General features: G+C 47.0%; 1 protein-coding gene across 17 annotated transcripts in view; it reads right to left on the reverse strand.

The window, feature by feature from the left end:
- The window catches only part of LOC125742189 (voltage-dependent P/Q-type calcium channel subunit alpha-1A-like), an 85,348-nt gene that overhangs the window by 20,763 nt on the left and 51,792 nt on the right, over positions 1-12,793 (reverse strand). For 5 of the 17 annotated variants that reach the window (XM_049013940.1, XM_049013938.1, XM_049013936.1 and 2 more), the window contains 13 exons: positions 12,124-12,223; positions 11,767-11,927; positions 11,365-11,502; positions 11,050-11,251; positions 10,804-10,968; positions 10,398-10,508; positions 9,683-9,766; positions 6,407-6,523; positions 6,156-6,221; positions 5,820-5,917; positions 5,570-5,720; positions 5,349-5,476; positions 2,477-2,573 (listed from right to left, as the gene is read on the reverse strand). In XM_049013940.1, coding sequence (XP_048869897.1) covers positions 2,477-2,573; positions 5,349-5,476; positions 5,570-5,720; positions 5,820-5,917; positions 6,156-6,221; positions 6,407-6,523; positions 9,683-9,766; positions 10,398-10,508; positions 10,804-10,968; positions 11,050-11,251; positions 11,365-11,502; positions 11,767-11,927; positions 12,124-12,223 — 1,618 coding nt within the window. The other 12 variants (XM_049013942.1, XM_049013937.1, XR_007398039.1 and 9 more) reach the window with 11 other exon arrangements.

Below are 12,793 nucleotides of genomic sequence, written 5' to 3' on the forward strand. Positions count from 1 at the left end.
AAAATGCAGAATTATTTTAAATATAGAGTGACCTCTTAATTTTTTACAGAGCTGTATGTTTAATCTCTTATGTAAATCTATTCCTCCCCCATTTAATCAGTACAGAAACCCACAGTAGCTGAGCTATGGACCGTGGGAGGGGGTCCATTTGGACAACAGGCCCAGGCACGTTGGGAAAGCAACCATGAGGGGGGAGAAGATTCAGGTGGGATGGAGCAGCAGCGGCAGAAGATAATTAGGGAGGATGTGGGGTGGAAGCGAGGACCAGGCTATGCGGCCTCCGTTCTGGGGTGAGCTTTTGCTGAACACTCTCCCAAACCAGCTTCCCCGTCGTCCTCAAGGAGCCAGCATAATCTTAAATATCCTTCCCCTATCTACTGTGTCCTACTATATGCTTCTACAGGACACGTAGCTTAAACATTCAAACCGTGCAAACGTCTCCGCTGCTCCGTTTGCAGCCCAAGGCTTCATTAATCATGGATTTGGCCACGAAAGCATTTAGAAAGCAGTGACCTGAACGTCCTGCTAACCCAGTAGGCGAAACTGAAATAGGAGCTGATCTTGTGTAGGAGGGACGTCAACCATGAATAGAAAAAGGAGCTCTGAGGGGTGCGGCCAGGTAAATGGGGAGAACAGGAAGGGTAGCGAGGGGGAGAGAAGAGCAGGCCTGTCTGCCAAGACCTAGTCTGACCCCGTGCCACTGGGAGGGGGGAGGGGGGCGGGGGCTAGGCATGGTGGTTAAAATTTAGGGGGGTGGCATGCAAAGCAAAGGGAAGAGATACTTGGGCACAGCAGGTAGATTGGAGGGATCAGTAAAAGACTAACTGCATTGATATAAACAAAGAAAGGACAGAAGGAAAAGTCAGTCCACAGGATCCCTACACTGTCTGCTAGGAAGAGACTCTCATTCAGTACAATGCCTGCCTGTTATCACTGTAACTTTTAATTTAAATCTTCCCATTCGAACATGATTGATATTCTCCTCAGCCAGTGGAAAAGCTGTATGTGTGTGAATTAATGTACACAGGATTCTGGGAAAGAGAGAGAAACCCAGCCTGCCTGCCGTGTGTGCGCGGGACGTTGCCGGGTGGCTGGCCGCAGGAAGGGAAGACATTGGGGACCGAAGAGCTGCAGCCCTTATCCGCCTCTCTGCATCTGCACGGCTGCGCGCACGTTTTCACGTTTGCCCGAGCATGGCTGCCCTACGCGATGTGCGCCCGCGCTGGGGCCTTCCTCGAGGACGCCCTTACCGCCATCCTCGCTACTTTGGCTTCGAAGGCGGTCTCATGAAAAAATCACACGCCATACATTAGAGTTTCCACTTTAATGTATCTTTTTTTTTCATGGGTCTCGGTGGAGGAAACACGGAAAAAACAGGGGAGCCTTTCGACGCGTGATACTCCCGTTCGGCCGCGGTCACCGGCGCGCTGACGGCAGCCCGGAGCTGGCCCCCCGCCTCGCAGATTACGGCGGACGTACGTGGGCAGAGTGCGGCACAGAGAAGCGGACAAGGTCGCCCCTCCCCCCCTCCTAGCGGACAGGCTCACCGGGCTGGCTTCACTGACCCTTCACAAAACCACAACCACGACCAAACCCCCCACCCCCGGGCAACTCCAAAAAACACCAACACTACAGACAACAGCGCCAGCAGCTCCCCCATCCGGCTCGCTCTACCTTGTAGGCAACCCGGGCCGGGCATTTCTTCCCCAGACCCAGAGGGGGGGGCATGAGTCTGAGCATCTGATACATATCACTGTAACTGATCCTGCCACTGCAGTGCCAGAAAACACACGGGGGGGAATATATGGGATTAAAAATTATAGTAATAATAATAATAATAAAATGAAACAAACATCAAAATAAGAGGGGAAAAGAAAAGGAGAAGAGCAAGGTTACTGTTTTGGCTGGTCAGGTCTGGGGAGAGATTTGATCTGATTGCGTTTAATGGTTCTGCACAGAGGAATATGGGAGGGAGGAAAAGGCGGGCCAATATTAGGGTTAAAAACAATTCTATGCAAGCTGGGCATAGAACAGCAGGGGGTATTTGACAGGCAGAAAGCACCCACTACTTATCTGTACAAAGGCAGTGATGTCAATGCAGTAAAACACCACCACTCCACCCCCCTTCCCCCCACCCGGGCCACCGCCGCTCCCACCTTGATGCAGGCGGCTGTACCCACTGTACCAAGCCACAGCCGAACAGCAAGCCAAAAAAAAAACAAAAACAATGTAGACGTGCCGAAAATCCGACACGCTGCGCTTTCGGTCTTAAAAGAGCCTCTTTAAATGGGCCCGCCTCATGCGTCTCTGGGCGGTCGCATTGCCCCGCGCATTCTCGCTTTGAGTTGGCATGGAGGAGAGGGATGGAGGGAAAGTCACAGAGTGAGAGAACGGAACGGAAATGAGAAAGAAGACAAGCGACATTCATTCCAGTTTCGATGCTAGCAGTTGGTTAAGGTTTTAGCGGAGTTCAAACCTTGCAGGCCACCCTATGGGGGCATTTCTTGCCTAAGCCCAGGGGGGGGTCGATAACTCGCAATAAACTGTACATATCCTTATAATGAATGCGCCCGCTGGAAGAAGAATACAGGCAGTTAGAGCAGGGAGAGCTGGAAGAAGAGCACACAGTTAGGAGAAACAGCAGTCACACACAAGACACTCTGTCACTGCTTGAGGTCCGGGTGCTGTTCCAGTGCAGGTTCCCCTTACCCATCTCAGACCTGCAAACGGCCGACCCCGAGCACCACCTCAACGGTTAACTCTTCGCACGCTGATCTTTGTCTCCTCCCTCCATTTCATTGACTACCCTCCTCTACGTCTACTGCCGAAATTATGAAATGTACCTTTAAGGCGTAGTGTGTGCCTAAGTGTGAGAGAGACTGCGTTGTCAGACAGCGCACATGCTGTAGATGAATGTTCATTACTATACTTTCATTTATTTTTGCCTCTCTGTTTAATTGGGCGATGCTTTACATTAACTGTACCTTCATAATGAATTCATTACTGCATTTATAGATCAGTCAGTGCACCTTCATAGTGCATTCATAGATCATTCAGTGCACCTTCATAGTGCATTCATAGATCATTCAGTGCACCTTCATAGTGCATTCACAGATCATTCAGTGCACCTTCATAGTGCATTCATAGATCATTCAGTGCACCTTCATAGTGCATTCACAGATCATTCAGTGTACCTTCATAGTGCATTCATAGATCATTCAGTGCACCTTCATAGTGCATTCATAGATCATTCAGTGCACCTTCATAGTGCATTCATAGATCATTCAGTGCACCTTCATAGTGCATTCATAGATCATTCAGTGCACCTTCATAGTACATTCACAGATCATTCAGTGCACCTTCATAGTGCATTCATAGATCATTCAGTGCACCTTCATAGTGCATTCACAGATCATTCATAAGCCACGTGTAAGTATACCTTAACATCCCAAAATGCTTTAATGGCAACAAACATTATACGACTATAAGATTATAATGTTTATTATTATCATATATGTTATTTGTTATAAATGTATAATAGGCTGTAAAGGTATGTTAAGATGTTAAGGTATACTAAGGCATTGCAAGTCCCACTCCAAAGTATTGAAGTACCCAAAAAAGTACCCCAGCTGGATTGGTAGTTTAGGTACTGGAACTTTTGGTCAAAGGAAAAGGGAAAATACCAAGTACCGTACCAAAAGTATGGTACCTGGAGCGGTGGAAGCACCCTTACATACTACTTATGAATGTTCTATGAATGCTTTATGAAGGTGCACTGAATGTTCTGGAAATGCATTATAAAGGCATAATGAAGGTGCAGCTAATGTAAAGCGTGTAATTGTAACGTTTAGGCTATATGTGTCTTCTGTTCATTTGTTCATGTATAATCAAACAGTAGCCATTCTGATGGACTTGGAGAGATTATTTATGTTAGTAAAAAACGGCAAGCATTGTGTTAATCCCCATACCAGTGTGAATGTGAGTTTTCCTTAACATCTTCTTTGAGCTATTTCAACCGAGAAACAGAAACTCAAACTAATACATATTTATCAGTCCCTAAAAAATTTTATTGGAAATCTTGGCACTGAATCTTGTGTCTTTGTGTTATTCCTTAGGCTCTGTTTCCCACTGTCCCGTCCGTACCATTCCTACCCTCAGGATTTCGCAGAGCCATCCCTGGAACAGCACACTAGGGATGCAGGAACCGGGGAACATCATGTTTAAAAGCTTTAGGCTTTCTGGGCGGGGTTGGGTGGAGTTGGTGGGAGGCACAGTAAGGATTTGGAACGGAGGCAGTTCCACAGGGAGTCTTTAGCATACTCGACTCACTGGATGCCGTGGAAGGAAACACAGAGGGCAGAGGGAGTGAGGGGGTAAGCAGGTTGGTGGGAGAACGAGAAACACCCAACCTGTCGTCTTGCTCTCCACCCAGTCTCACACACTGCCACACTGGCAGCAGCTTTAAGGCAAAGATGTGGGCTTGGGCTAGCACCTTTGCAAAGGTATGAGCTTGGGCTAGCATACAGGAAAGGGCGTGGGGTTGGGCTAGCACCTATGCTAGGGTGTGGGCTTAGGGTACCAGATAGGCAAGGATGTGGGCTTAAGCTATCACATAGGCAAGGACGTGGGCTTGGGTTAGCACCCAGGCAAGGGTGTGGGCTTGAGTTATCACATAAGCAAGGATATGGGCTTGGGCAGGTTGCCTGAGTCTGAGTCTTTTCTTTATTGTTTTTTTAATATGTGGGAGGGGGGTTATTACCAAACACTGAAATGTTATTCCAAACAACAAAACTTAGTAGCCTAAGGGCAACCTGACATGGGTGTAAAGGGAGGGCTTATTATGAGAGAGGGGAGTGGTAACCCTCTTCTAGTGACCCTGGATGGCTGGTGACAAGGTTCCAGACCAGGTGTTGTCCAAGGTCCCCTTTTGGCCTCCTGTGAAACACTTCCCACCTGGTGAACCCTGTATCTGCTAAATGGACAGAGATAATGGTACTGATATGTTACTGTGTTTTTGCGTGTGCGTAGAGCAGAGGCACGTTCAACAATATAGATGTCCTAATCATTTATGTCTAGTCGTTCATGGCTATGCCTCGTGATTTAACAGAATGTGAAATCCCACTTTTAGCTTAAATAAGGCCTGGACTGGCATCGTTGCTACTGCTGTAAGCAGTTTATGCTTCTGAGAGAGCAGAAGGTAAAATGACTCTCTTCCATATAGTTATCATGGGTGTGAGTTTACCTGTCTGTATATGAAAGTGTATTATGTCTTTAAGAAGCATCCAGGTCAAAAGGTCATCGAGTGCCAGTCTTTGCGTGTGAGTGCTTGTGAACATTTAGACCCTTACCAGGCAGCAGGATCATACTCGGCCCAAATCCTAACATACTCGTCCAGGTGGTGAGGTCCCAAGATGGATGAGTCCCTTGTCAAGTACTCAAAGTTGTCCATGATGACAGCCACAAAGAGGTTCAACATCTAAACGCAGAAGAGGAGATCGAGATGAGAACTCTTCAGAAATGAATGTCAATTGATGGCGTCTAGAGTTTTATGGGTAAGATACGTCCTTACCAGGAAGGAGCAGAGGAAGATGAAGGAGACAAAGTAGACGTAAGCGAACTCGCTGCCACACTCCGGATTAACATTCCCGGAACGTGGATCGCAGGCCTTCCCTCCAAGACATGCCAGCATGATTTCATGCCATGCCTCTCCTGTAGCGCTCCTGTGTCCATGGAGTTGTGTGATTGGACAAGGTTATTATGGAGGAGGTGGGGTTAGAGAACAGAGAGCCAATCACAGCTGAGCAGAAGCACAGGAGTACCTGAAGAGCAGCATGAGGGCCATAACAAAGGTCCGGAAGTTATTGTGCTCATTGATCGCACTGTCTTCGTCCTCGATGAGGGCAAGGTTTCCAAACAGCTGTCAAGCCAACAATAACTCCGTCAGATCCTGCTCTAAGCCAGAACAATTCAGCTTAAACCAGGGTTTTTCCTGTGACAAACAGTGACTCCTAATTCCTAATGTATCACCTGTTTGTATCACCTGTTTTCATTCCAGCTGGGGGGCTTCCCATTGAATGTTCAGTAGTTATAGTCATACCAAAATTTAATACGTGGGAATATGTGGGATTAGGACAAAGCATCAGCCGTTTACTAACCTGCATCCCAATGATGGCGTAGATGAAGAAAAGCATGGCAATAAGCAGGCACACATAGGGCAGCGCCTACAGGGGTCAGCAAAAATGCCAATCATCCAACCAGAAATCCAGGGCACAGTCAAGTTTGCGTGACTCGCGAATGGTGACAATGCTGTGTTAGGATCTCTTGGAGTCTCTGGGCCTCGGCTGCTGAATGTGCATGGGGGTGAGGGGGGTTGTGCTCGTGGCCGTGGCCCGTGCAGCGCACATACCTTGAAGGACTGCACGAAGGTCCACAGCAGGATGCGGATGGTCTCTCCCTGTCTGAGAAGCTTGATGAGGCGGGCCGCCCGGAAGAGCCGCAAGAAGCTCAGGTTGATGAAGTTATCCTGGAATGCAGAAGTGTGTGACCGCAGCGGAGAGAGAGAGAGACAGAGAAGGAGAGGGACACAACGCAGACAAGGAGCACAGAGAGAGACGAAGAGAGAGACAGAGAGAGTGAAACACAAATGAGACAAAACACATAGAGAGGGAGAGAGAGAAAGGGAGAAATGAAAGGAAGAGAGAGGAAAAAAAATATGTTAGTACGTCGCCAACATGTTCCGTCTCAAAGGCCAAAAAAGTTGGGGGAAAAACAAAAATAGACTAAAGGGACTATAGGAATGGAAGAACGCTTTGTTTGAACTGAACATAACAAAAGGAAAACATTAATATAGGAACTAAAGAATCAAACCCTCTCCATTCAAACGGGGTGAAAAAAAAATTCTAGAAAAAAAAAAAGACAACCAAATGCACTGATCTTTCAGGACAAGCAAGCCAAACAGTTTGAAGGCGGCCCGGGACATATCTGCACGCTGCACACACAGAAAGCAGCCAGCACTGTTACCCCGAAAAAATGCTGCCTGGCTTCCATGGTCATGTGACGCTCCATGGTTCACAGTGTCATGATGACCAGCGAGAAGATGATGGCTGGAGGGTGGAGGTGAAGGGGCAGGGGTGGGGGGGTGTCTATGTATTTGAGGGTCTGTGTAAGTGTGTATCTACGTGAGAAAGTGTGTGAGTGAGCGAGTGTGAGACTGAGTGTCTTTGTGAGTGTCTGTGTGAATGAGTAAGTGACTGCATGAGTGAGTGAGTGAGTATCTGTGTGAGTGTGTGTGTGTCTGTATGAGTGAGTATCTGTGTGAACGAGTGAATAAAGTGTCTGTGTGCATGACTGTGAGTGAGTGTCTGTGTGCATGACTGTGAGTGAGTGTCTGTGTGCGTGACTGTGAGTGAGTGTCTGTGTGCGTGACTGTGAGTGAGTGTCCGTGTGCGTGACTGTGAGTGAGTGTCTGTGTGCGTGACTGTGAGTGAGTGTCTGTGTGCGTGACTGTGAGTGAGTACAGCGAAATTTTGCCAAATTTTGAAAAGTTACAATAACTTCCTGTATGTTTCTTTAGAGGTATCATTCCATATACAGACCATGGGTCCTATCATTGTATTTTTTATGTTCCAAAGGGGTGGGGGGGGGGGTATTTATTTCTTTGTTTCCACATCACGCCCAATTTAAAAGCAATTCAGTCAGCTGTTGATAGGTCGCAGGCAGGAGATGCAACCGAAGCCTAAGAGATCCATGAGTGGCTGTTAACTACTTGGATGTCAGCTCACCATCGACCCCACGGGCAGAGAGTGTGCAGGGGGCAGGGCAGTGGAGTTGGGGGGAGCGTCACATTGGAGCGTTCATGCAGTACCGTGTGCTGGGTGGTTGGGGTGGGGGAGTCATGGCCATGCGTCAGAAGACCGCTAAAAATCCTGTCCAGCGCATGCAAGGACAGACATGTGGCGGCAACATGCTGGGGTGACGAGCCAATGAGATTAGACAATGGCGGATGGACATGGTGACGGAGGAAGCCTTCTGTGCATCCCGTGTCCCTCCCCAGGGCGTGAGTCTTGGCCTCCGTGGGTGGCCAGCCAGGACACGACACCTCAGGTAGCCCACATTACTCGGGAATGAGTGGGTAAATAGTTCGAGCGGCCGAAGGTGGGCACATGACTCAGGAATAAACACAGACAGACATGGAGCGGTCAAAGCTTTCATTTGGCTCGTCAAATAGAGAGGAATTGCTTTTTTATTCTATTCAATTACATCGTAAATTACGTTATTTATGTCGCTTCGGAAAAACAGCTCGTGTACCACATATTGTCATGGTCTGCCTGTACCTACTGTGTGTGTGTGTGTGTGTGTGTGTGTGTGTGTGTGCACGTGCGTGTATCATGGGAATCTGCATGAGTGGCAGTATTGTGTATCTCAGCGTGCCATTGCTGCCGACACAGGGCTTCTCCGTGCTCCATGCGCTGCAACAAAGCAGGGCGTAGCAGAAAGCGAGCGCGCAGGCTGTCCGTGTGTGGGCATCTCAAGGCCCGCAGCCAGACGGGGACCTTCTGCTCAGTGCACCGCATGCAGGAGCATCCAATCACGATTCCTGGCGGCAGGACAGGTCGGTGTGCGCGGCCTTTGTCCCAGAGTCAGACGCCGGACGCCCGTGCTATCTGCCCCTCCGGTGTGTCGTCGGCCTTGACTCCGCCCTCCCATCAGACACGATATGTATGTGTGAATTAATGGTGTTTGTGTCTGTGCATGTGTGTGTGTGTGACAGCTATCAGGCATACAGGGCTCAAAGCTACAAGGCTACAGAAGCACATGCGATGAGATCACGCAATAAATGCACTAGAGCTATATGAACTACGAACCAACCGGTTGCTATACACAGACGTTGCAAGTGAATGGTTTACATTGACATATATATATACACATGTTATATATATATATATATATATATATATGAGCATATATATACATACATATATAACAATAGTTATATATATATATATATATGGGTAGGAGTGCATTGATTAGCAACCAAAAGACATGGTTGTCATGGTGACACCAATTCATGGATGGAACACGAGTTATATAGTGCATTTTGATTGGATGAATTTATCAGAAGGCGTAGACGCCAACAAAGCGGTATAAAGAAAGCATGTAAAAAGATAAAAAAAGAAATAATCATTATGCTTATACTGTACGGATATACTTAGTTTAATCAAATGTTTTCATATGCAAGCTATCATTTTGTGATCACGTGTCATAACAGGCAGAGTCTGACTCAGAAACTCCCTTCCACTAATGCTGGTATAGATATTTTAGACATATGCAACACATTTTCACACCAGACACAATCTAAACAGACTAGATAACTACATATCCAAAAGTTCATACAAAAAAGCTGAACTCTTCTTATTATAACCTGTACACAGAGAGACATTTAATCAACAGAATCACCTTAACATTACCCAACCATTATCCCGATTAGCTTTCAGTATTCTATGATTAAATGTTAGTCATAGCAAAATGATTCTTTGTCAGAAGATACTCTTGCAGTAACCAATGAGACAGTTCTACGGGAGTTTTGCCTTTTCGATTCATAATACTTCACAAGAGTAGACCATGCTACACAGCGGACACAAACATAGCAGCATCTCACCACACCCGCCTCCACCCTACTTACCCATATCTCCGTCACTAAAATGTCAGTGATGCTCCCAAGGACTGTCACACAATCGAAAATATTCCACGCATCTTTGAAATAATTCTTTAGTAGGAAGGGAACAGAGAGGAGGAAGCCTGTTAGCATATTTGCATGTCCAGAATGGTGGCGGTTTAGTCTTCAACAACAAAGCAAAGTCACAATCAACAAAAGCCAGCACGTGGTCCGACCTACATCTCAACCGGAAGCACAACACCCATATGACATGCATTTACTTTTGATTCGCCCAAATACTTTGTAAAACCTACCAGAATATCCTGCTCAGTACGGTCTGCCTTCCTCATTTCCGTACCTCTTTACATCGCCTTCACGAGGCCATGTTCTGGTCTTAGTCACGATTATAACTGCCTGAGCATTTTCACACTTTTTTGTACTTTGCTGTAAAATCTAACCCCGGCAGGTACAACTGTATAAACAAGCGAGATATAACAGGATCGCCAATTCTGGTCAGCTGGCTGGAGTGAGATTTTCGATTCGCCACAAGTCGGCGCACAAATGCGTGTGCATTTCCGTGGATGCGACAATCTTATTACCTTTCGATGCAGCTAATTTTAGGTTTATAATGGAATAATACAGATCTACTGTAAGACTTCTTACGTGAGGGTGTCACCGCAGATGCCTGAGAGTTGGCGACCCTGCTATAAACACAAAGCACTGTAGATCGTCGTAGACTCACCAGAAATCCAAAGGCAATGATCTTCAGCACACACTCCATGGAGAAGAGGGAGGTGAACACAATGTTGAGGTTCTTCAGAACCATGTCATATTCCTTGGAGGATCCGTCATACTGGGTTTACACACAAATATATGTGCAGGTCCATAAGCAGAAAGAACCAGGAGAGAGACACACAAAACAGAAAAGTAACAGGAACAAAAAACTCACATGCAGCAGAACAGGAAGTGCCGAATAAGCAAGGATCCGTATATATAAACTGTTATGCTAGTTTTCATGAATCAAAAGCTTATGAAAATTTTCTTGCCATTCCAAAGCATTGCAGTGACCATGGATTAGATCTGTCCACCATATTAAGGTGACATAAATGCCCTTGACTGTGTCTGTTGGCAGTAAACCAGAATCTCACCTTCATCATGAGGACGATGGTGTTGAGAGCGATCATGGCCATGATGCTGTACTCAAACGGGGGAGACACCACGAACTGCCACATCCGGTACTGAAAACTCTGCTTGTTCTGTGGCATGTGACGGGTTAGGGGCTTGGCGTTGATGGCGAAGTCTATGCAGGCTCTCTGAAAAAAAAAAATGCACAGATGCAACGCATGTGACCTTCCTGTAAAGATGCATGGTGGCATTTTGGAAGAGGGGCTCACCTCGTTCTTCTCCAAGCTGTAGTCTTCCATCATTTTGTCTCCCTGCTCCTGGAAGGTGATGATGATGAGGGCCACGAAGATGTTGACGAAGAAAAAGGGGAAAACGACGAAGTAGACCACGTAGAAGATGGACATCTCCATCCGGTACCCCGGACTCGGGCCTTGATTCTCATAGGTCGCGTCCACTGAATGTTTCAGCACGCTGGGGGAGGGGGAATTAACATTAAATGGGATGTGCATGTGATTCAGTTTGTTTGAGAGCTTCTGTATATAAAGGTGAGTGTGTGTGTCTTTGCGAAGGTCAGACACACTTACTCTGGCCATCCTTCTCCAGTAGACACGGTGAAGAGGGTAAGCAAGGCCCAAAGCACGTTGTCGTAGTGGAAATCGTACTTTTTCCACTCCCGTTTCTCTGACCTGACCACCTCCTTTTCATACACCAGATATTTCCCCCTGAACCAGCAAGGGACATCATAAGCACTCCCCAAGACACAGATGCATCTCTTTGCCATAGACTTTCCACGACAACGCATCCCTCCAAGAGGGCTTTAAAAAAACACAGCCATTAAGGAAAGAATCAGACGGATCTCCAGGTGTGCAAACTCTAATTAAGCTCTAATTAAGGCCCGCAGCCAGGAGCAGTTACACTTGGCCAATTTTGTGGCATCTGAGTGTGACACTTGTCACCATTTCATGTCCTGACCTCCCCCACCCCACCTGCAGTCATGCTCAAACTCCTTGGACTCGTCGGAGCAGTAGAAGAAACGGCCCTTGAACAGCTGTACGGCCACCACGGCAAAGATGAACATGAAGAGCATGTAGACGATCAAGATGTTGAGGACATTCTTCAGGGAGTTCACCACACAGTCGAACACAGCCTGTCCCGGGGATTGGAGAGAAACACAAGCTTGGGTCATTGAGGGGGGGCAAAGAATAACCCGTGTGACTTCAACACACCCACATACAAGTACACTGGGCTGAAATTTCCCATGAACCTCTTATGGTGATAGACATAAGTACAACATAAGTACAAATGTAGTACAAAACTATGTTTGATTCAATCAAGATCGGTACCTTAAGTTTGGGCAGACGTTTTATGGTCTTCAGAGGACGCAGCACTCTCAGCACCCGCAGGGACTTGATAGTGCTTATGTCTTTTCCCTTACTGCTCCCCCTGTAGGCCAGCCAGAATATAGCAGTCAAGAATGGAGGGAAAGGGTAGACTTGCAGGCTGGCAGTGATAGTCAGTTAAGGGATGTTGCTCAGCTCAGACACCCATTCTGGACACTATAATTCCGAAGCCGTTCTTCTGGGCTGGAATGCTAGCTTAGGCATGTTCGATAACTCCTGGTTTAAATTGCAAACATTATGCAGGATTACATTTGAAAGTATGTTCATGGTGTTTCATGGTGAGCACCCCTGGTGCCTTGGTGAACATCATGATGTAGAGGCTAGTGATGGACAATAGAAGCTGCATGAACCATTTGCTGTATTTTTTGACCCCACTAGATGTCTCTCTTGCTTTGCTATAGGGCATGAATCAAGCCCTTTTATGAACAGAGAGCGCCATCTAGTGAGGTTCAGAAAACACAGCAAGTGGTTCATGGAGCTTCATTGGGTCATCACAAGTAAAAGCTTCAAAGAATGCAACCCAGAGCCTGATGACCTTCATGGCTACCCGCCCCTCACAACAGTTCCTTCACCCACAGAACCACGACCTGCACGCTGCACCTCCATTGTCTCC

Source organism: Brienomyrus brachyistius, chromosome 5 (genome assembly GCF_023856365.1).
Source record: "Brienomyrus brachyistius isolate T26 chromosome 5, BBRACH_0.4, whole genome shotgun sequence".
Taxonomy (NCBI): Eukaryota; Metazoa; Chordata; class Actinopteri; order Osteoglossiformes; family Mormyridae; genus Brienomyrus; species Brienomyrus brachyistius.